At 46.9% G+C, this 21,640-nt stretch overlaps 1 protein-coding gene across 1 annotated transcript in view; it reads right to left on the bottom strand.

Annotated features, from left to right (window-relative positions):
• The window catches only part of ADAMTS17 (ADAM metallopeptidase with thrombospondin type 1 motif 17), a 337,603-nt gene that overhangs the window by 238,688 nt on the left and 77,275 nt on the right, over positions 1 to 21,640 (bottom strand). The window contains exon 7 of the mRNA XM_029952287.1: positions 15,899 to 15,942. Within this exon, the coding sequence (XP_029808147.1) occupies positions 15,899 to 15,942 (44 nt within the window). The remainder of the gene's footprint in view (positions 1 to 15,898; positions 15,943 to 21,640) is intronic.

Genomic DNA, 21,640 nt, shown 5'->3' with positions numbered 1-21,640 from the left:
CTCCCCTCCCCCCCCCCTCTCTCTCTCACACACACACACACACACACACCACACACACACCACACACACACACAGGAGAATTAAGTCCTCCTGTTTCCCCAGTACTGCCAAGGCTTAATCAGTGGTTCTCAAACTTGAGTGCACATCAGAATCCCCTGAGAGTTTGTGAAAACACAGACTGCACAGAAATTCTAGTGCAGAAGAGCCTGGATGGGGCCAAGACTGTGCAACCATCTTCCTGCTTCCCAGGTGTTGCTAATGCAGGGATCACCCTTTAGGAACCATTCATTAGCTTTGAGGATCTCTTTTCCTGAACGGCAGCACCAAGGACGAATTCTGACACTTGTTGGGCAGGAGGCACTGAAATGAGACGCACAGAGTCAACGCAGACGGGGTTTTTATTGTTGAGTGCTGGGCCCTCTACCTACCCTGTCTCATTTCCTTTCCACAATTACCACATGAGGAGGAATTACAATTATGCCCATTTTACAGAGTAGGAAAGTGACACATGAGGACAAGAGACATGCCTGGGTCTCCACTGTTAGCAGAGTTGGGTTTTGAAATAGGTATGGGGAAACCAGACGCTGTGCCAGAAACTTCTACTCCCTCCTGGCCTGGACTCAAATCCAAACTTGCAAGCTGGGCTCCCTGGGTCCCCGAGGCACTGCTCCAGAGTCAGCTCCCCAATTTGGCAGAAGCACAAGTTGGGGGTCAGGATGGCCTACACTCACCCGCTGTGCAACTTAGGGTACCTCAGCCTTGGTTTCTCCATCTTTCCATTGGAAACTTAGCTTGGACAAGAGGAACCAGCATGGCACCTGGCTAACTCAGCTGTCCTTGCTCACACAGTGACTCCCACCTGAGGACCCGCAAGTCACCCTGACTTGCTCTGCCCGAGTGCCCTGCCCAGAAAACCCACGTGGCGGCAGGATGAAGGCCCGTAGCCAACTGCAGGGAAGTAGACAAGAGTTCCAGAGCAGTCAGCATGATTAGAGTTGACCACTTTCTCATGCAATGTTTAGAGCAGGTCTGCAGGAGGATGTTGAGATCTCCCACAAACAGAAAGTGAGGACTGCTGAGTTTATTAAGTGACATGCCCAATGTCAAGTAAACAGTAGCGTGATAATCCGCGCCCACATCTGATTGTGGCCGAGAAGCAGAGACAGGAGTCCTGCCTAAGGAAACCAAAGGTGGAGTGGGCCAGGGGACGCCCTGCTTGTCCTCACTGGGGATGGCTGCTCACCCTGGGGACCCTTCCTTTGCTCTTAGGGATTAATCCTGGTGGCATAATTAACATCAACTACCTCTAGAAGTGCTGGCCTGCCAAACAGATTACCACTGACTAGTCTGATTTCAGAATGCCACCCTCTCTCCAAAGTTTTCAGCCACGCCTGCTGAAATTTGAAGGCTCGCCTCCTCAAAGCTCCATCCCCCTTCTCTATTTTTCCTCTCTGTCGATTACCTCTCCTCCTGGCAAGATGACTTCTAGATCACATGTATCCATCTCCCGTGCTAAAATGTCTGTGCCACAAAGACAGGGACCTTTGTTTTGTACATCCAGGACCCCCAGAGCTAGAGCAGTGCCACGCACACAACAGGAACTCACCCAATGTGTACAAATGCAAAGCCCAGAGAAGCCAAGGGTCTGAGAGGACAAAGGTCTATTCTGAAAACAGTGCATGATAAAGACGGGGGGAAAAAAAGGCCATACTGGGCAAAAAATAATGATGGAAAACGGATACTTGCAGAAAGAGAAAACCTAATGGGCACAGATCTAGCAACAGAGACAGGAGTTAAACCCTCAGGCTTTCCAGTGAGTTCCTTTAATGCCAGCTGTCACTCATTAATGGTAAAATTTCTGACAAGAAATGTATCCTTTTAGGGGCTCAGCATCCCCATCTGCTCACAGGAATAATGATACTTCACTTTAAAGGTTACTGAAATGCAAGATATAGTTAAAAGACAAGCTGAACTACCCAGGGTCACGTGTTGGCTCCACCCCTCACAGGCAGTGTGTGGCTCTGGGCAAGTTAGTTATTGAGTCGTACCTCAGTTTCCCCATATGTAAACTTAGCAGCACTTAATCAGAGAATTGGGAGGACTAAATGAATTAAAAGCATGAAGGATCTGGGAGCTCCTGGGTGGCCCAGTTGGTTAAGCGTCTGACTTCTGCTCAGGTCATGATCTCACAGTTCATGGGTTCAAGCCGCATGTTGGGCTCTGCACCGATAGCTAAGTGCCTGGAGCCTGTGTCTCCCTCTCTCTCTCTGCTCCTCCCCTGCTTGTGTACACATGCCCTCTCTCTTTCTCTCTCTCTCAAAAGTAAATAAGCATCTTAAAAAAATACAAAATAAAAGCATGAAGTATCTCACGTCCAAGTTCTCAACAAACAGTAGCTGCTCCTAGGTGCAGCTCCATCACAACCAGACGACAGGATGATCAGCGGCATGGACACCATCTGGCCACCAGGGTCTGGTGTGAAGATGCAGTAGAAGGCTTTGTTGAAAGCAAAGCTCTTCCACATTCCAAGGGAAAGTTCAAAGAAGGCTTGGATCTTGGCACCACTCCCAGGCTTGTGAGGTGCTAAACCGTTGCCAGCTGCTGCCTGCTATGGACTGCATGTTTGCATCTCCCCCTTCCCCATTTACTGAGGCCCTAACTCCCCGTGGGATGGCTTTAGGAGATGGGGGCCTTTGGGGTTAGATTTAGATGAGTCATGGGGTGGAGCCTGCATGACAGGATGAGTGTCTTTGTAAGAAGACTCACTGGCTCACTCTCCACTAACGAGGACACAGTGGTCATCTGCAAGTTGGGAAGCTGGACCTCACCCGACACAGAATTGGCCAGCACCTTGATCTGGGACTTTCCAGCCTCCAGAACTGTGAAAAACAAAGATCTGTATTTAAGCCTCCCAGTCTATAGTATTTGGTTATAGCAGCCCAAGCTGGTGACCAACCAGAGATATAAGAGGGCATGAAGAGCTACAAGAGGCTACCTTCTGTGGACATGATCTGCAAACAAAGAGAGTTCCTCTCCAGCCTTGGAGGAGGGAGCCCCAGAGCAGTGCTCTAGGACCATATGTGTATGTTTACTTAAGATACTAGTTTCCTTGACCTGCCTGGTGCTATTGGACTGAGGGCCAGAGCACTACAGAGAGAAGGCCAGTGTGGCCAGGAGGAGGATGGACAAGAACACATCACCATTATTTGTTCAACTTGACAAATCTGATGTGAACCTCACCCATCAGGGCCTTACTACCCTCAGAGCAAGAGACAGTAAACCCTCTGGGGAAATATGCCCTACACTCATGATCAGTTCCTGGCCCCTGGCCAGTGAAGGAGGAGGTGGTCTCCAGGTTAAAACCATCACTGGATATCTCTCTTCACCCTCAGTCATAGCATGCCCTAACCCTAAAGCCCTAGGTCATGCCAGCTCATCAGCGAATCTGCTCCCCTCACACAGGGTGGTCCAGTTGTTACAGTACTCCTCTCAATGCCCACCTGCTGCCTGCCGGATACATGAGAGGCCCTGGGCTCCACCTCCAGCTCAAGACTGGTTCCAGACTCTCGATCAAAGCTGGGAAGTTGCTGATCCACACTCAGACTACCCCAAGAGACAGAAGCTGTTTAGCACCTGTGGGCTCCCCAGCCCTCAGTACTGTTCTCAAGGAACAGCAATCTTTCCACTTCTCTTCCCTCCTCAACCCTCAATACCTTCAACAAAGGAAGGAATTTCCCCAAAGATCATGGTGAAGTCTGAAGGGTCTCAGAATACACCACCCCAAAATGTGCCATTTGGGCATAAGGATTATTTTGAGCTGAAGGCAATTAAGAAGCAGGTACAAGAAAATCTCTGTCCTTCCCCCATTTGCCTAAAAGCAAAACACATTTGTAAAGGTGGCTTCCTCTCCTCTCCATAGAAGTTAAGCACCAGAGATAACCCTAGATGCTTATCAGCCCAGAGATGGCATAAGAGGAATCTATCTATCAACACAGGCTTAAACCAGCCCTTATCAACCATAGGTCTTCCTACAGCTTTTCACTACAGACACCCAAAGTTCTTTGTCCTGTCTGGTCACTTCTCTAAAACTATATTTTTCAAAAAAGATGTAGATAAGCCTGAGTTCTAACCACCCTTGGAGTTACCCATTACTGCACAATGCTCCCATGTGCATGTGCATTGCCTGTGTTAATAAACTTGTCTGCTTTTCTCTTGTTACTTTGTCCTTTGTCAGTCAAATTTACAGGCACCCAGCCAACAAACCTAACACTGGTAGAAGAAAAATAGTTAGGCTTTCCTCCCCTCCAACTCCAAGACTGCTTTTTAAATTCTTCATGGGAAATATGTTCAAGGTTCTGGGCTCTGTCCATTGTCCTCACCACACCCCTTGGGACACTTGCCAGACTTGTTCCTTCCAGCCTAAATGTGGAGATGGTGGCACTGTCCTGTAAGTGCCCCAGAAACAGAAGTCTTCATTGTACTGGGACTGCCAATTACCTCAAGGACAGAGCCTTACACATATTCAGACTCTGGCATTTCTGGTCATCAAAGGTAAGCATAGGAGCACACAAAACTTAAAATTTAAGAGTCTCCATACACTTTACTTCTCACTGACATAGCATCCAAAGTTATAGGGTCCATTGCTGCAGCTCCCCAGGGGACCTTTGCCAGTCATCCAATGGAGAAAGAACCTCCAGTACTGTTCACAGAGGTTTGCAAGGTCCATAACTGGAAATCACTTCTACTCTCCTTCCCACTGGACAAGGCAGTCATTTAGCCACACCTACTGCTAGGAAGGCAGGGGAATTTAAACACTCAGAGAGAAAAAAATATGCATGGGTATCAGTTAGCAGTCTTTCCATAACACCCTGGACTCTGTTGGCAACATGTCCTAAAAAACCCAGCTGCTTCCTAGCCCGGACTTAGCTCTCCCTAACCATGACTCAGCTCTTCCTAACTAGGACTCAAGTCCCCTCCTAACTAGGATTCAGTCCCTCCTAACCAGGACTCAGTCCCTCCTAACTAGGACTCAGCCCCATCCTAATCATGGCTCAGCCCTTTCCCAACCAGGACTCAGCTCCTTCCTAACCATCACTCAGTCCCTTCTAACAAGGACTCAGTCCCTCTTAACCAGGACTCAATCTCTTCCAACTAGGACTCCACCCTTCCTAATAAGGACTCAGTCCCTTCCCAACCAGGACTCAACCCCTTCCCAACTAAGACTCAGCCCCTTCCTATCCATGACTCAGTTCCTCCTATCTGGGACTCAGCCCTCCCTAACCATGGTTCAGCCCCTTCCCAACCATGGCTCAGTCCCGTCCTAACCAAGACTTAGCCGCTTCCTAGCCAGGGCTCAGCCCCTTCCTAATCAGGACTTGTCTTTCTGATGTATCATTGGAGCTCCCACCACCACCACCCCGCCCAACAGCACTTGACAGGAACTTCTGATCCAAGTTGTCCATGCCAGTAATTCCAAAGGTTGTTTGAATCCAAACCCTAAATAACAGCCAGGCCCAGATCTGGTGTCTGTGCAATAGAATAGACCAACAGGATGACCTGACATAATCTTCTCTCCCTGTCCTGAAGCACTCCTAAGTCTTAAGGTACATATTTATAGAAAATGAGCTAGAAGTAGAGCCAACTTTCAACTTCATACAGGAGAATTGAGGGTCCTTCAATTTAAGGAGCCCACAAAGACCACAAAATTCTGGTAAACTACCTGAAATATACAAGCAATGAACAAACATTCTTCCCCAAATTGTATTTCTGCCTCTGGAAGGTCACACACATCCTATCCTGTGGTTAAGTCTGAGCACTGACCACATGGCTTGATTGTGACCAACCCCAGTACTATACACCATGAATCCAAAAGTTGAGCAGTCACCAAGAAAGTGAATTCTTGACTCAACTGTAAAGTGAAGACTTTAACGTTGGGCACAATGATTGATGGCCCCATGGTCCAAAAATATCAGCAGTAAATTCACTAAGTCTCAGAACCTGCATCGTCTACTCTGACCCTGGAATCTAAGCCAAAGAAACATACCTAGCAACCAAAGAAACTTGCAAAGGTCCTCCTAATACCTATGTGCGTCTCTCTAAGAATATTAAAGAAGACACTACAATTCAACCCCCAAAGCAATGCTGCTCAGAATTCTCTCTTCTCTCTTCCCCCCACCTTATCCTCTTCTATCTCATCACCTCCCACTTGGCCTCCCAGGGAGAAAAGTGCAAGAACCCCCTTCTTTGGGAATTGTATTTCTCCCACCCTGATCAGTTTTTCTTAGAAGAAATCTGTGTGAAGAAGTGGTAGTGAATAAAGTTCATAATTTTGCTCTTTTGGTCCTCTCACTTTAAAACATTGTGATAAAGTATATATGACACAAAAATTACCATTTAAACCATTTTTAAGTGTACAGTTCAATAGCTTTAAATACATTTACATTGTTGTGTAACACTGTAACCATCACCACCATCCATCTTGAGAGCTTTTCCATTTTTCCAAACTGTAACTCTAAACCCATCAAACACTAACTCTTGACTCTCCCTCCTCTTGAATACCTGGCAACTACCATCCTATGTTGTCTGTGATTTTGAAGACTCTCGGAACTTCACATAAGTGGAACATACGTTATTTGTCTTTTTGTGACAGGCTTATTTCATTTAGCCTAATGTCCTCAAGTTTTATCCGTGCTGTAGCATATTTCAGAAAACCCTTTAAGGCTGAATAATATCCATGTGTCTGTTCATTGTTCAAGGATACCTTGAGTTGCTTCTTTGTGAATAATGCTGCTATGAACGTGGATGTACAAATAACTGTTCAACTCCCATTTCTTTTGGGTATATACCTAGAAAGGAATTCCTAGATGATATTTTTATTTTTGAGGAACTGTCATGCTGTTTTCCATAGCAGATGAACCATACATTCCCTCTAGCAGTATACGAGGGCTCCTGTTCCTCCACATCTTCATCATCACTTGTTACTTTCTAGGATTCTTTTGGGCAACAGCCATCCTGATGGGTGTGATCAATCACCTTGTTTAACCTTCAGAATGACTCTGGGTATTATTATTCCCATTCTATGGATGAGAAAACAGAGTTGGAGATTTTAGATGACTCATGCAAAAACGCTGGTGGAGGCAGGACTTGAACCCAGGTCTAGCTGCAGCGCCAAGGCTTAGACCACCACACTAAGCCAACCACAGTCCCTGAGGATGGTTCAGTGTTCACTGTGGAGATGATGGGAATTTGGGGGTGATAAAATGGACCACCACAAGGGTCATACCGTAAAGAAAGTAGCAGTGGGAACACCTCTCCGATTCTTTGTTCTCACTGGACCCACTGCAAATGTAAAGCTTGCCTCCTCAACTCTTGCTCACTCCTGAGGCTTTCAAAGAGCAAGAGGCATGCAGGTTCTAAGAGTGCTTAAGGACTCACAATCATACAAAAGGCACCTCACAAAGACCTCATTTCCTGTTTATGATTCTACTCCCTGTCCTCCCCCCCCCCCACTGCTCCCTGCCCCCATTCATAGAGGGTTTTTATTGTTATTGTTTTGCACAAAGTTAATAAAAGGGTTGGGACTGAGAATTGCATGACTGGAGGAAGAGCAGTACTGTAATGGGATGAAGCCTCCCACTTAAGGCCAAGCTAATCACAAAGCGCTCGTTTGGCCACGAGAAATGGAAACACAGACAGGAAAATGGAGACAGCCAGCCTCTGCCCATATGATGCCAAGGCATGATAAATCACAGGGTGGCAGACTGTGGCCTGACACCAATTACCAACATCATGTGCAGGTAAAAGGCCCCCCAGCTGGATGAGCATCTGTTTCAGAGCCCCCTTCAAGCCACCTGAGCACAGAACCTGGGAAGGGGCTAATCAGCAGTCTTGGGGAAGGACAATTTCCACAAGTGGGAAAGGTACCCAGTTTCTGAGCTAAGCATAGAAAAGGATCCCCAAACCTACATTTGAAGGGCCACAGCTGGAAACCCTGCAGGGGCCAGGCTCCTTCCTGTTCAGCCCTCTTGCTTTTCAGTCCCAAAAGCAACCAGGCATGGCTATGTGTTTTGCTGGTCTCTGTGTAGCTCCAAAATAAATAGAGTTGCAATCTCCAAAGGGCTGGCAGAAGCCTACCCCATGCAAAACAGATCCATATTTTCACCATTTTAAAATGTATTTCGGTCATTATGTAACCCTGAACACCACCCTGGCACAAGGAAGAAGAAAAGTTGAATTTGGTCCCCTGGGGTAACTGGTTTCCGTGTGGACTCCCTGCCAAGTCCCAAACAGAAACCTCCCGCTCTGGCTTCTTGTGTTATCGCCAGGGCGGGCAGGCCTTCTCAGGGCAACTTCCTTCTGGGGAACTCACAGAACTCTGTGGGCACAACGGAAGTCCCTCCAGGCTTCGATGTACAAGATGTATGTACACATACTACACACTTCTATCATACATGCGTGCAGTCAGGCATGTGTTTCAAGGCATGTGTCCCCCCCCCCCCACACATACACATTCATTCACCTTTTTATTCTCCCCGTCATTATTTTCAAGTCCTACCACGGGATAGCCGTGCAGAGGTAAACGGCAAGAAGTTCTCCAGGGCCACCTCGTTCTTGTCTGCTTCTGTTCTCCTTAGGCATGGCGGCTCCTAGGAAAGTCTTTAGAAGACCCTCTCCAACATCCAGACACAATTTAGTTGTCATTTTTGAGAAAATACTCTATGCCTACATTTAAAGCTGAATGCGGGAGAGAAGCAGCCAGCTTTCTGAAGTGTATATTATTTAGCTTTCCCAGAAACTCTATTAGCTGAGAAATCCAAGCTGAATTTGTGGGGAGCAAAGCTCTAACATTAACAGAATGCAATTTTCCTAACTCTCTTAAGGGGATGGCCTTTTTGTTTTCTTTTATTGTATGATGAGGAAGGCAGCACTTGCCCAGTCTGGATCCCTGATTGCTAGATGCATGCATATTTGATTTCCAAAATTGAAACCTTTCATAAAACCTCTAAAAAAAATCACATATTATGGTCAAGAGCCTAACTATAAATACCAATATAACTTCTAAAAAACAGATGAATTTGCTGAAGACCTAAGGTCATCTGATTTGGGACAACTAGCATGTCATTGAATGGTACGCCTTCTCCTCTGTAAGCCTCTCAGAGCAGACACAAAGGACACAGTGTGGGTAAGCCTGACACTGCAGCAGCATGTGCCCAGCATGGGGTGGGGTTATAAGGAAAACACATAAGAACTTATTCATTCAATGGGGTAATCAGAGGCAATCATCTGAGACTACTTCTGACAAACAATTTTGTGGCAAAATTGAACCCTAAGGTCTGTAAGGTCACAGGGAATAACACAAGAAAGCAAACAAACCCATAGGAAAGCTCTCAGAAACAAAGAAACCCAAAGCTTAAGTCTTATGAGTAAAACTTTTTGTATTTTTATCTCAGACAGCACTTTCCAGCCTCATCCGTCAAACAGAGTCTTGACATCTCTACAATTGAAAAACACCTTCACAGAATGAAGACTTAACACCACCATGAAAACACACAAAAATGAATGTGCACTCTGAAGGGAATTCCACAAAGCGGGGCGGGGAGAGTCTACACACTTTTTTCAGCCATAGCACCAGGACTGGAATAACCAAAGGTCTTCCAGGATGATGAATGTGGAGGGGATAAAGTACAGCCAGAGAGATAAATTTTGATGTTTGTTTTTATACATAGAAATTGGGATAACTTTCTGGTCTAAGCCCTAATGACATAGTTCAGAACTTCCCCTCCCTGATGCGCTTAATAAAAACCCAACAGGTGCGGTGTTAGGACACTAGCCCCACCCCCCCTTGTCTCTCCCTGGTTCCCCAGCACATCTTCCTTCTGTGGCCTGGTGTAGGCTGGACTGAAACAGACTCCTGAAGCAGAAACATCATTCCCAAAAACCTTCATCCTGGTGGGTGATGCTCCCTTCTGCCTTTCCTCCCTCACTGACAGACCCGCTATGTGGATGTCAGTGGCCATATCCATGAAGCCCCCATTGGGCTGCCCAGACCTATGAGGGAGTTCAGCACCGGTGCTGTGGGCCACACAGGGAAGGTCTCCTTCATCCCAAGTTCAGGGACAGCCATGGGACCCTCAGTGCAGAGCAGCAGGGTCCCAGAGCACGGACCAGTCTTGGAGCCCCTCAGTAGCATCTCTCTGGCCTTGTGTGTGAAACATTTCACAAGGCTGCTGAACATTTCCAGTGTCCTTTGTGCAGGATTATCACGCCCCTTGACTTGGCAGTGGTGTGGGGTAAGGAGGCTTTTCCATTAATTAAAAAAATGAAAGCAAATGAGGAAAACTATAAATCTCACTAATTAAATTAGTGAAGCTTGAATAAGGTGATTATCCAAAAAAAAAAAAAGTCACCACAACTCAGTCTACGGCTAAGTGTGGGAGCAGAACAAACGCCACCGAACCAACATGTGTCCGGTCATCAAGGCTGCAGAGGAGTACATTGGGAAGAGGACAGTGGGAATGTGAGTGGCCAACAAGGGCTTCCAGAGGTCTTGCCTATTCATACTCCTGAGTTCTCCTCACCCCTTCTCACGCAGGACAGCATTTTCCTCATGATGCTGTCAGCAAAGCCAATGGCTCAGGGTGAAGCAGTTCAACAGAGGAAAAGCCCACTCCCCACCCCCACAAAGGGAAGGTCTGTAATGTGCAAAGTGAGGACCCCTCCCCCCCGCCGTGAGGGGCACAGCTACTTCTCTTAGGGATGAAGCTGTTTTTCCAGATCCTCCTGCCTTGAGTTGTCTCTTCTCCTTGTGTTTGTCCTCCTCCAAGGTAGAGATCAGCAGAACCTTAGGGTGCCATCCCACCCCCTTCCAGAGGTGGGAGGGAGGGTCCATCAGGAATGATGGTTTTAAAAGCCTGTTCACTCAGTCTGTGTAGGCAAATCTCTATCAAGTGTGGTGGAGCTTGGTGAGTCCCCTCTGGGGTCAAGACCACCTTGATTAGGGCCAGGGAAGGCCCCCTTGCACGGACATGTGCTGGTTTCTCATATTCTCATCTTTACTAAAATGACGTAGTGGACATCGGTGGTTCTGGAATGTCCAGCATCCATCCTTCCCCCTGGCTAAAGCATGCTGACCACCCCCTCCCATGGAGGACTCCTTCCCATGCATTGTTGTGGGAAACACTACTGCCTCCCCTGTGGAAGCTCAGAGGGCCAGAGCCCCCCACCACCCCCCACGCCTGGTGCAGGTGACCTAGGGCAGGCCTGGGAGCTGCTGACAAGCAGCTGGCTGTGGGGACAGATGGAGGCCATTCCCCGCAGGCCCCGCCACTGACCTCTGCATGGTGTCTACAGCCTCACCTTCCAGGGCTGCCTGGGGTGCTGTGTTCCAACCAGACCTGCCACTGTCACAGGCGGCCCCTTTCTGATAAACACCCCTTTTGCCTGCTCCTCACATCCAGGGTCCTGGTCTGCTGAAATGAGCTAATGCAGACTGAGCAATGGAGAGGGGAAGTATTTAAAACATTTTTTTAACGTTTATCTTTTTTTTTTTGAGGGAGAGAGACACACAGAGTGCGAGCAGGGGAGGGGCAATAGAGGGGGAGACAGAAAATCCGAAGAGCCTCCAAACTCTGAGCTGTCAGCACAGAGCCCAATGCAGGGCTCGAATTCTCAAACCACGAGATCATGACCTGAGCTGAAGTCAGTGCTGGACCAATTGAGCCAGCCAAGCGCTTCCTTTTTTTTTTTTTTTTTTTTTTTTGTGAGGGGAAGTAATTTTAACCAAACACCACATTCCACTAACTACCTCAAAGATTCTCCAAATGGATCATTCAAATTTAACTTTGGAATCTATTTTAAGCTACTTTAGAGGACACTAAAACATTTACAATAGTAAGTTACCTTTGGGGGGACAGTGACTGGGAGGGGGCAGGGGGAACCATTGAAGGGGTCAGATGACATTCCATACCTTAATCTGAGTAGTGGCTTTGAGAGTACAGACATATGATCACACAACAGTGCGGATGCATTTAATGTTACTGAAACACACAGTCAAAAATGGCTAAGATTTTATGTACAAATTTTATGTTATATACATTTACCACCATTTAAAAATAAGTTAAAATAGAATTCAAAACGCAGCTTTAAAACTATTTCAATAAATACAAAAGAAAAAGCACAGGCATAACTTAAAATTTCACCAAGACTTGCACCCTTTCCTGTATGTAAGTTATACCCTAATCAAAACAAGAAAGCACACACACAAGAACACTATAATGTGCCAAGTTATAAGACACTGGCGATCCCAAGCTTTCCTGGTTTCTCAAGGTGCCACATTATCTCATTTTCTGCAGAAGCAAGGGCACAGCCCCTCCCGCCAGGCTGGATCCCGAGATTTCAAGGCAGCTGTTCAAAATCCCTTAGCACTGGCAACCACATATCTGTGTGATTCAGATTATTTTTTCCATTCCGTGGAATCAAAACAAAATACAAAAATAAATTGGATGCTGGAATGACAAAATTACAGAGATGGAATACAGATACATGGTAGCCAGGGAATAGGGAACGGGAGGGAGGAGATTCTACAGGAGCAGCCTAAGGGGGTTGCTTGGAGGCGATGAACGGGTTCTGCTCCTGACTCTCCAGGGGGTTGGGTGAATATCTACATGTGTGATAAGATGTCATAGAACCATATGTAAAAACATACCCCAAAAGGGGTTCATGCAAAAACCCTGTGAAATCTGAGTAGAATCTGCAGTCTAGCTCATTGCATTGTGCCAATCAATTTCCTGGTTTTGGAAATAACACTACGGTTACATAAGATGTAACCATGGGAAGAAGCAGGGTGATAGGTACAAGAATTACTCTGGCAACCTTCAACTATTCTATAATTATTTCAAAATAAAAAATGAAAAAAGCACAGAAACAGATCAAATGAGACTATTAGAAGCCCGTCCTAACCCCCAGCTTTCAACTTTTTCTCTTCATGGACTCACTGCCGTTCTTACGAACTGACTTAACAGTACAAATAAATTATGACACATTGAAACAAAAGCACCATGTAACTATTTTCTTTTTAAAGGAAGGGATTCATTTCCTTTGTAAAAGCTGAAAATCACTGAGGTATTGGAAAGAGCATGCAATAAGGAAGTCAGAGACGGGGCTAGTTCAGCCCTGAGCTAACTGGCTGTCACATAAAGAATTATTGCAGCTGGTCCATGCAATTAAAAGACTTTGTGGAGGAAATGAGACACACACATCTGGGAGGTCACACAAGGACATACGATTTCCCTAGCAGTAAGCAAAGTGTCAAGTGAATAGTGTTACGGATTGCATTGTGTCCCCCTCTCCTAAATTCCTAGGTTGGAGTGCTAACTCCCGATGTAAATGTATTGGGAGACAGGGCTTTTAAAAGGTAATGAAGGTTAAATGAGGTCATGAGAACAGAGCACTAATGGAATATGACTGATACCCATGAAAGAAGAGGTGATCAGGGGCGCCTGGGTGGCTCAGTTGGGTAAGTGTCCAACTCTTGGTTTCGACTTAGGTCATGGTCTTATGGTTCACCAATTCAAGCCCCACATTGGTCCTTGTGCTAGCAGGGTGGAGCCTGCTTGGGATTATCTCTCTCAAAATAAATAATTAACTTAAAAAACAAAGAGGTGATCAGGACACAGACACACACACACACACACACACACACACACACACACACACAGGAAAAAGCAGGTAAGGACACGGGGCAGATGGCAGTCATCTGCACACAAAGGGGAGAGGCTTCAAGGAGAAACCAACAGAGCTGACATGTTGATCTTGGACTTCTAGCCTCTAAAAGTGTGAGATAATAAATTTCTGTTGTTTAAGCCACCCAATCTATGGTACTTTGTTAGAATAGCCTTAGCAGATGAATGTAAGGAGCAAGGTATGTAGTTTAGAAGAAAGAAGGAAGACAGAACTAGCTGTCCACTCTAACGGGGGGACTGAACTAGAGTACCTAACCACAACTGGTGGTTGATATAAAAATTATATATTCCCAAGAAAAAGAAAGCAGCTATAAATCATATGAAAGAAAACCAGGGGATAAAGTGCATATTATTTGGAAATGCTGGAATACCTTCATCTGCATGCATGCATTCATTCATCCAGTCAGTCAGTTAACCGTGGTGACTGAGCTTTGAAAGCCCTGTGCCAGGGACTGAAGGGCAGAGCTTGGCACTGCCTGATGCGGTCTTCTGGGGAAGACATACAGGCAAGGGCAAGGTGAGGGGTATCTCCTCAGAGGCTAGCACGGGAGTGGGAGGGGCCTGAGGCAGATCCCCCCGCCCCCCACCTCCTGCTTGCCAGAAGTGCAGAAGCAGATTTGTGAACAAAGGCTGGGAAGGAACAGCCACTCCTAGGATAGCATGTGCTTTTCCCGCTCAGTCAAGGGAGGTTGGTCTTCCTGAGGCCCCAACAGGACTGTGACAGGTTCAGCTAATCCTATGCTGGAGCAGATTCCACGATGCATTTGCATGAGTCCTTTATGGAGACAGCCCCTGACAATGAAGCATGGATTAGTTGGTCAGTTTTTCACACCTGTCTCCCAGATTTGTTTAGGGGACTAATGGAATATAATAAAATCATTTTGGAAACCAAAATGTAACATGAATCCTAGCTATCATCATACTAGATTTTTTAAAATGTTTATTTATTCTTGAGAGAGAGAGAGAGAGAGAGAGAGAGAGAGACAGCGCATGCACACAAGTGGGGGAGGGGCAGAGAGAGAGAGGGGGAGACACAGAATCTGAAGCAGGCTCCAGGTTCTGAGCTAGCTGTCAGCACAGAGCCCGACAAGGGGCTCGAACTCACAAACTGTGGGATCATGACCTGAACTGAAGTCAGACGCAGGCACCCCTCATCATACTAGATTTTGAAGGGCCTTCTAGGCCATCCAGTTTAAAATGACCAAGGTCACCCAGCTCCTGTGTGGCCGAGCCAGAGCAAAGGTCGGGATTACCCACCGCCAGGACTCCCTAGGAAGCACGGGTTTTTAAACATTTGAATTCCACAATCATATATGTCAATCCTCCACTGTTTTCCTACAATTCAAAGCACATCACGTTCAGAATCCTGCTCTCGGTGGTACAGTATTTCAGCCTGCTGGTGGACAAAGGTTAGTGCTATAGTAGTCAAAATTGGAAACCGTTTTGGTGTCTTCTGTTAGCCAAGCGCTCTATTCATATGCTCAAAACTGGTTCCAGTTTGAAACCTATGACATGTCAATGACAAGCCAGATACAACTGAGGAGAGGAGGAAAAGGAAAATGGCAAATGAAAAAAAAGCTGGGGGAGGAAATGAAAGTGGAGGAGGGAGGAAAGGGGAAGAAGAAAAATGTGCCTTGCCGGTGCCACGTGTTGGTCTCAGTATCATTTGACCAGAAAGCAATGAGCCTGGTGCCCAGGCTGGCAGAGGAGACCATTCTTACCCCCATACAGTCCCCTCTTAGGACACCTGGCAAAGATCACCCATATGCACGAGGGTGAACCGGTAAGCCTTTGTCTGATGACTGTGTAACTCAGTGGGGGGTCCCCCTCCTGCCTGAGTGACCAAGAGGCTTGGAGCCAAATGTGCCCACAACCACAGCCACCATTCGGCAGCCTGGAGACCCGCCTATGGTTTAACTTTTCATATCTTCCTTATTAAGTATCGGTTTGGACATCTTCTGCCATAAGGCTCCTCAACATTTATCAGAAAAAAAAATGAAGTAAGATCAAATCAAAGAACCAATTTACAAGAAAAGAGGCAACAGAAAAGGCAGAGTGTGTCTGAGGACGGCTCCTCCAGACCGGAAATATCGCCAAGTCTCCAGATTATCAGAGGGGGTCGGCAGCCCCTTAAGTTATTATTCTGCCTCTAGACTTACCGACAGTGTCACATGGTTCGTCTTTGTGTACGCAGAAATCTGTCCTGAAAAAAACAAAGACAGACCTGGTCAGGTGTATGCAGTGGCCCCCAAGAATTGGGGAAGGAAACACTGTCAATGAAGCCCGATTGGTCGTCGGGCACTGTTACTGGTTTGGGTGTCCCGGGTTAGAGTGAAGAACACCAATTAGCCATTTGTCAGGAATAACCCATCCACAGTTCCCACCTCATAGGCCCCGTTACCCCCACAGGAAGCCCCCCTTTTACAGCTTAACCTGAACACTCAGTTTCTGGGAGAGCTCCCCCCGCCCCCAACAACTGAGAAAGTACTCAAAGAAGACATCTGTAAGTCATGCATCAGAGACAACTAATATTCACTATCATCAAACTACAGTGACATCCCCAAGCTACTCTACGTGGGCAGTAAGTGGCTTTAGCTGAAGTGACCAAGTAGCACTTACAGGAGAAGACAACAAAAGTAATGTCTTAAAGTTATGTCCTTTAAAGTTTCCCAGGGTCCCTTGGTGTGTGGGAAAAGCAAATATGCTCAACACTAATCTAGCCCCAGTTCCATAGGTATAAGGGGTTCCCTAAGGCCTCTAGCCACTCATGTGTGAAACAACAGGTCTGGGCCCTCCTTTTGCAAAACCAGAGCATTCCCATGATACTTTCCCGAAGTTCCCACAGTTAGGGGCTGACCAGGTCAGAGGTTGAGGCAGTGCTCTGCCTGGGACCGGGCATGAAGAGCAATGGCCTGGTCCTCCAGGGCCCTACGCTGGTCTTCTCATGGAGGCCGCGGAGGGCTGACAGAAAGCACCTGCTCCCTTAAACTCCTTCAGGTGTGTTCTGAAGCCATGTCTCATTTTACTTTCAAAGTTCTTCCAAATAAGCCAACTGGACAAGCCAGTCGGCACTAAACCAAGCTGTGACAGAACATGGCAGGTCTGGGTTGGGCCATCTTTCCCCTTTCTGACACTCTGTCCCCTAGCATCAGTGTCCTCAATTCCTCTCCTACCTTCTGTCACAATCTATTCTCAGGAAAGGATCCGACCTGTTGTTCACAGAGGGCACAATGACAGGGAAGGCCATGGAGTACTGCCCTAACCTAACTTTGTGTGGCCGTCTCTCCTTCTCCCTCCAAGACAATCCCAATCCAATGTGCAGTGCATTCTGTTGTATCTGTCTCCAAAGTGTAACCCACGCCTGACACCTCTCAGTGCTGGATGGGAACCCCTGGGCACAGAGCAAAGCCTGCGTGCTCCTGACTCTGGCTTTACTTCAGGCTCACCTGAGGCTTATCAAAGATTCCACCTACCTACTTAGACCCTCAGATTCCACCTGGAATCCTGGTGTATGGAACCAGAGGCGCCAGAACGCCCGCAAGCCCGGGGGGAGAGGCTGGGGCAGCGCAGAAGGTATGGCCCCTGAAACTGGTCAACGGGTTCTCTGCTTTACTACAACTTTCCAGTTTTTTCCTAACAAGCTCTCCTGTTTTTATCATCAATTTTAAAACAATTTTAACAAAGGGAAAAAGGAAGTTTTCAAGAAGCCCACATTTTTCATAACCTCACTCTGAAACCAAGGGAACTTTCATGGAAATGGAAAGAGGATAACCTCAGAAGCCATAAAAGGAAGACTTGAGGTTTTTGTTTGTTTGTTTGTTTTTGTTTGTTTTTGTCAAAGATGACCTTTGAGTGTTTTTGTATTCTTTGGTTAAATGCCCAGTAGTGAGAATACAAAAATACTAATTCAAAGAGATACATGCACCCATTTGTTTATAGCAGCATTAGGTACAATAACCAAGCTATGAAAGCAGCCCAAGGGTCCACTGATCGATGAATAGATACAGAAGAGGTGGTGTATTCATTCAATGAATTATCATTCATCCACAAAAAGAATGAAATTTAGCCATTTGCAATGACATGGATGAAGCTGGGAGTATAATGCTAAGTGGGAGAGTATAATGCAAAGGGAAAAAGAGAAAGGCAAACCAAGAAACAGACTCTCAACTATAGAGAACAAACTGATGGTCACCAGAGGGGAGGGGGGTGGGTGACGGGGGAAATAGGTGATGGGGATTAAAGAGTGCAGCTGTGATGAGCACAGGGTGATGTACGGAAGTGTTGAATCATTATACTGTACATCTAAAACTAATATAACACTGCATGTTAAGTAACTGGAATTAAAATAAAAACAAAGAAAAAGATGACCTTTTATTTTTTTTTAATTTTATATTTTTATTTATTTTTGAGAGACAGAGAGAGATAGCATGAGCAGGGGAGGGTCAGAGAGAGGGGGAGGTACAGAATCTGAAGCAGGCTCTAGGCTCTGAGCTAGCTGTCAGCACAGAGCCAGACACGGGCCTTGAACCCACAAACCGTGAGATCACGACCTGGAACAGTCAGTTGAGCGTCCAGTTTCAGCTCTGGTCATGATCTCACGGTTTGTGGGTTGGACGTTCAACCAACTGAGCCACCCAAATACCCCAAAAGATGACCTTTTAAAAAACTAAATAATAGGCAGTAGAGGGTGCAAGGAAGAAGTAGTGGCAGAGAGAAAACCAAACAAGTAAAATTAGGGACATATATATATATATATATATGCTTACTGCTACGGTATGGATCTGACCCCAACTCAACATTCTTGATCTGACACCCCTCCCATTTAAATGACCAAGCTGGCCCAATGCCTTGTTCCAGGGTTTCCCAGCATGAGAAACTGAAGCCTGGGCAAAAGGAGAAATCACACATGACCACTAGTCTCATAGTCAAGAACTAAACAGAATGGAGTAGAAGATGCTGCCCACTTCATGGGCACCATCTTGGAGACAGCCAGCACCGCTGGATGACAAGGGCGTTGTGTGTTCTCTCATCCCATGAAACAGGTGATCTCAAATGATGGAACCTGCAACGCCATCCATTGCTTGTCCTGAGGAAGTGGGTGGAAGTGCAGTCTGCTCACCGAGGGGAGAGCCAAGTTCAATTAGAATACTGGTATCTGACTTTGACTCAGGTCATGATCCCATGGTTCATGAGTTTGAGCCCTGTATCAGGCTCTGAGCTGTCCATCAGGCTCTGTGGGGACAGCTTAGAGCCTGCTTCAGATTCTGTGTTTCCCTCTCTCTCTGCCCACACCCTGCTCACACGCTGTGTCTCTCACCCTCAAAGTAATAAACATTAAAAAAAGAATTAAAAAAATAAAAGAATCCTGGCTTAAAAGAGTCAGCCAAAGTTTGAATCTTCTCTCTCCTTCCTGTTCAAGGTTATTTCTCAGAAAAGAAAACAAGCCGTTTTGCTACAGGGGAAGCTTCATCTCCAGGTACTCCTGCTCCCACTGCAAATTCATGTGAAACCCACTTTCAGGGGCTGCAGGATTCAAGTGAGGTCCCAACACAATCTATAGTCTCTAGCCCATTTCCTTTCCACTGCTGTTCTTCAGGAGAAGGAAGGCTGTGTAGACCCCGGTGACTTGGCATGCTTCATGGCAGTGTGAGCTGTGTGCTCAGAAGCTTCCGGTCCTCCAGCCTGGTTTTTACTGCTCCGCCATCGCCACCTTAAAAGTCTTTGTAACATTGAGTCCTGCATTTTCATTCTGTACTGGCCCCCACAATTTATGTAGTTAATTCTGTGCATAACTGAATGTCTTGGCATATAGTTGGGGCTTAATCAATAGAGGCTCTTTTATTATGGGCAGACATATGTTTCCAGATCACTTTCAAGCTTCCTGGTGGCTTGGTCTCCCCAGTGTTTGGAAACCTGGGAAAATGTAACGTGATGGTCCACAGATACTCACTGAGCCCTTGCCATGAGCATGGCCTATAAGAGGTCTCTTAGAGGCTGAAGCGAAGACCATTCCTGGGGAGTGGGATGGACTTACATGGAGGGGAGGTCCAGGGACAGCAGGAGGTGTACCAGGGGCTGAGCTCCAAGCTGGTCCCTCCTGTTTGCTCCAGGTGTTTCCCAGGAGCACAGAGCCAGTTTGGCGGGGGGGGGGGGAATCCTATGTTTGGAACTTCCTGCGGGAGATGCAGGGCCAAAGGTAAAGCTGTGCCAGGTGTCAAAGCCTTCTGGAGCCCAGTCCTCTGTTTGGGTCCCGCGTGGTCCCAGACTTAGCTCACGCGGAGGTGTTTCCTAGCCCCAGACAGGACTGAAGCTGCCAGAAAGCCAGCTTCTGTGGCTTCTGGCTCAGCAGCTCTGGCTGGACATGAGGTCATGCTCACATCTCTGTGGCTGGCCATCTGCAGGGCTGGTGGGGGTCCAGGAGAACACACTCTCGGGCTTAGCCACAGCCCATAAGGGAGTGAGGGGCGGGGGGCAGGAGAAGAAATCTGTGCATTGGCCAGTTTCAGTCCTAGGACTGGGGGACCCTGGCCCCCAAACACCACCTGGCCTGTGCCGGCTGTGATTAGACCCTCAGCTCAGATTACTCCAGGAGGAAGGGGCTGTTTCTCAAGAGCAGCAGCTGTCTCGCACCCAATTTCCACGTGAAAACATCGGCTGTTAGTATCCCAACCGAGGGAACTGCAGCTCTCGGCCTCTAATTACTAAACAATGAGTCTCCGCCAACTCGGCTCCCAGCCCCGGCTCCAGCGCTGCCTCCCCCATCCTTCTGGGAGGTCTTCCATTTAACAGCTGCGAGCACCCAGCAAGCAGGCTGGGCACTGGCCGATTTGGTCCAGCAGCTCCACAGAAGTAGGTGAGAAGAAGTGTGACTGCTCAGGTAGCTCATTAGATGTCGGCACAAAACGGGGAAAGGAAACCCCAGCTCCTAGGCTGGCCTTGGGGAACCCAGACGCAGGATGCCTTTGCACTGATGCAGCCTGCAGCGGAAGGAACCTTGCTTTTTCGGGGCCACCAGACATCCCCTCCTCCCCAGCACCTGTACTCAGAACCACCCCCCTGCATTCAGGATCATCCCCCCCAGCCCCCTAAATGCTTAACTAGAAAAAGACTGTAAATTGTTTTATTGTGGTGAAATACACAGAAACATAAAATTTACTATCTTAAAACATTTTTAAAGAGTACAGTTTGGTGACGTAACGTTGTGCGATGAATCTCCAGAACTCTTTCCATCTTGCAAAACTGAAACTATATCCATTAAATGCTAGCTTCCTATTCCCTCTTCTCTCCAGCCTTACATCCTGTGTCTATGAATTTAACTGTTCTAGGCACCTCATGTAAGTAGAATCATACACTGGGCTTTTCGTGACTGTTGATTTTCACTTAGAGTAACGTCCTCCAGGTCCATTCATGCTGTCGCATGTGACAAGACATCCTTCCTTTATGAGGCTGAACAATATCCCATTGTATGGATGGACCGTTACTTTGTTCATCCATTCATCCATGGAAGGACACCTTGGCTCCTTCCACTTTTTAGCTATTATGAGTCATGCTGCTAGGAACGTAGGTATGCAAACATCTCTCTGAAACCCTCCTTTTGATACTTTTGAATATACACTCAGAAGTAGGACTAACAGACCATGTATAGGGTAATTCTGTATTTAATAGTTTGAGGAGTCTCCACACTGTTTTCCACAGCAGCCGCACCATTTTACAGCCCCACTGGGAGTGCACAAGGAAGGTTCCCAAGTCTCTGCATCCTCGCCAATGCGGGTTATTGTGTTTGTTTTTGGTAGTAGCCATCCTAATGGGTGTGAGATGTATAAAACCAACACTTTTATGCAAAATATTTCCAATATGGTAAACAAGTTGTTGGAAACAGGAAAAAGAAAAGAAAGCCAAAA

This window comes from Suricata suricatta, chromosome 9 (assembly GCF_006229205.1).
Source record: "Suricata suricatta isolate VVHF042 chromosome 9, meerkat_22Aug2017_6uvM2_HiC, whole genome shotgun sequence".
Taxonomy (NCBI): Eukaryota; Metazoa; Chordata; class Mammalia; order Carnivora; family Herpestidae; genus Suricata; species Suricata suricatta.
The sequence above is the reverse complement of the archived record's forward strand: the minus strand, read 5'-3'. Positions and strand labels throughout refer to the sequence as shown.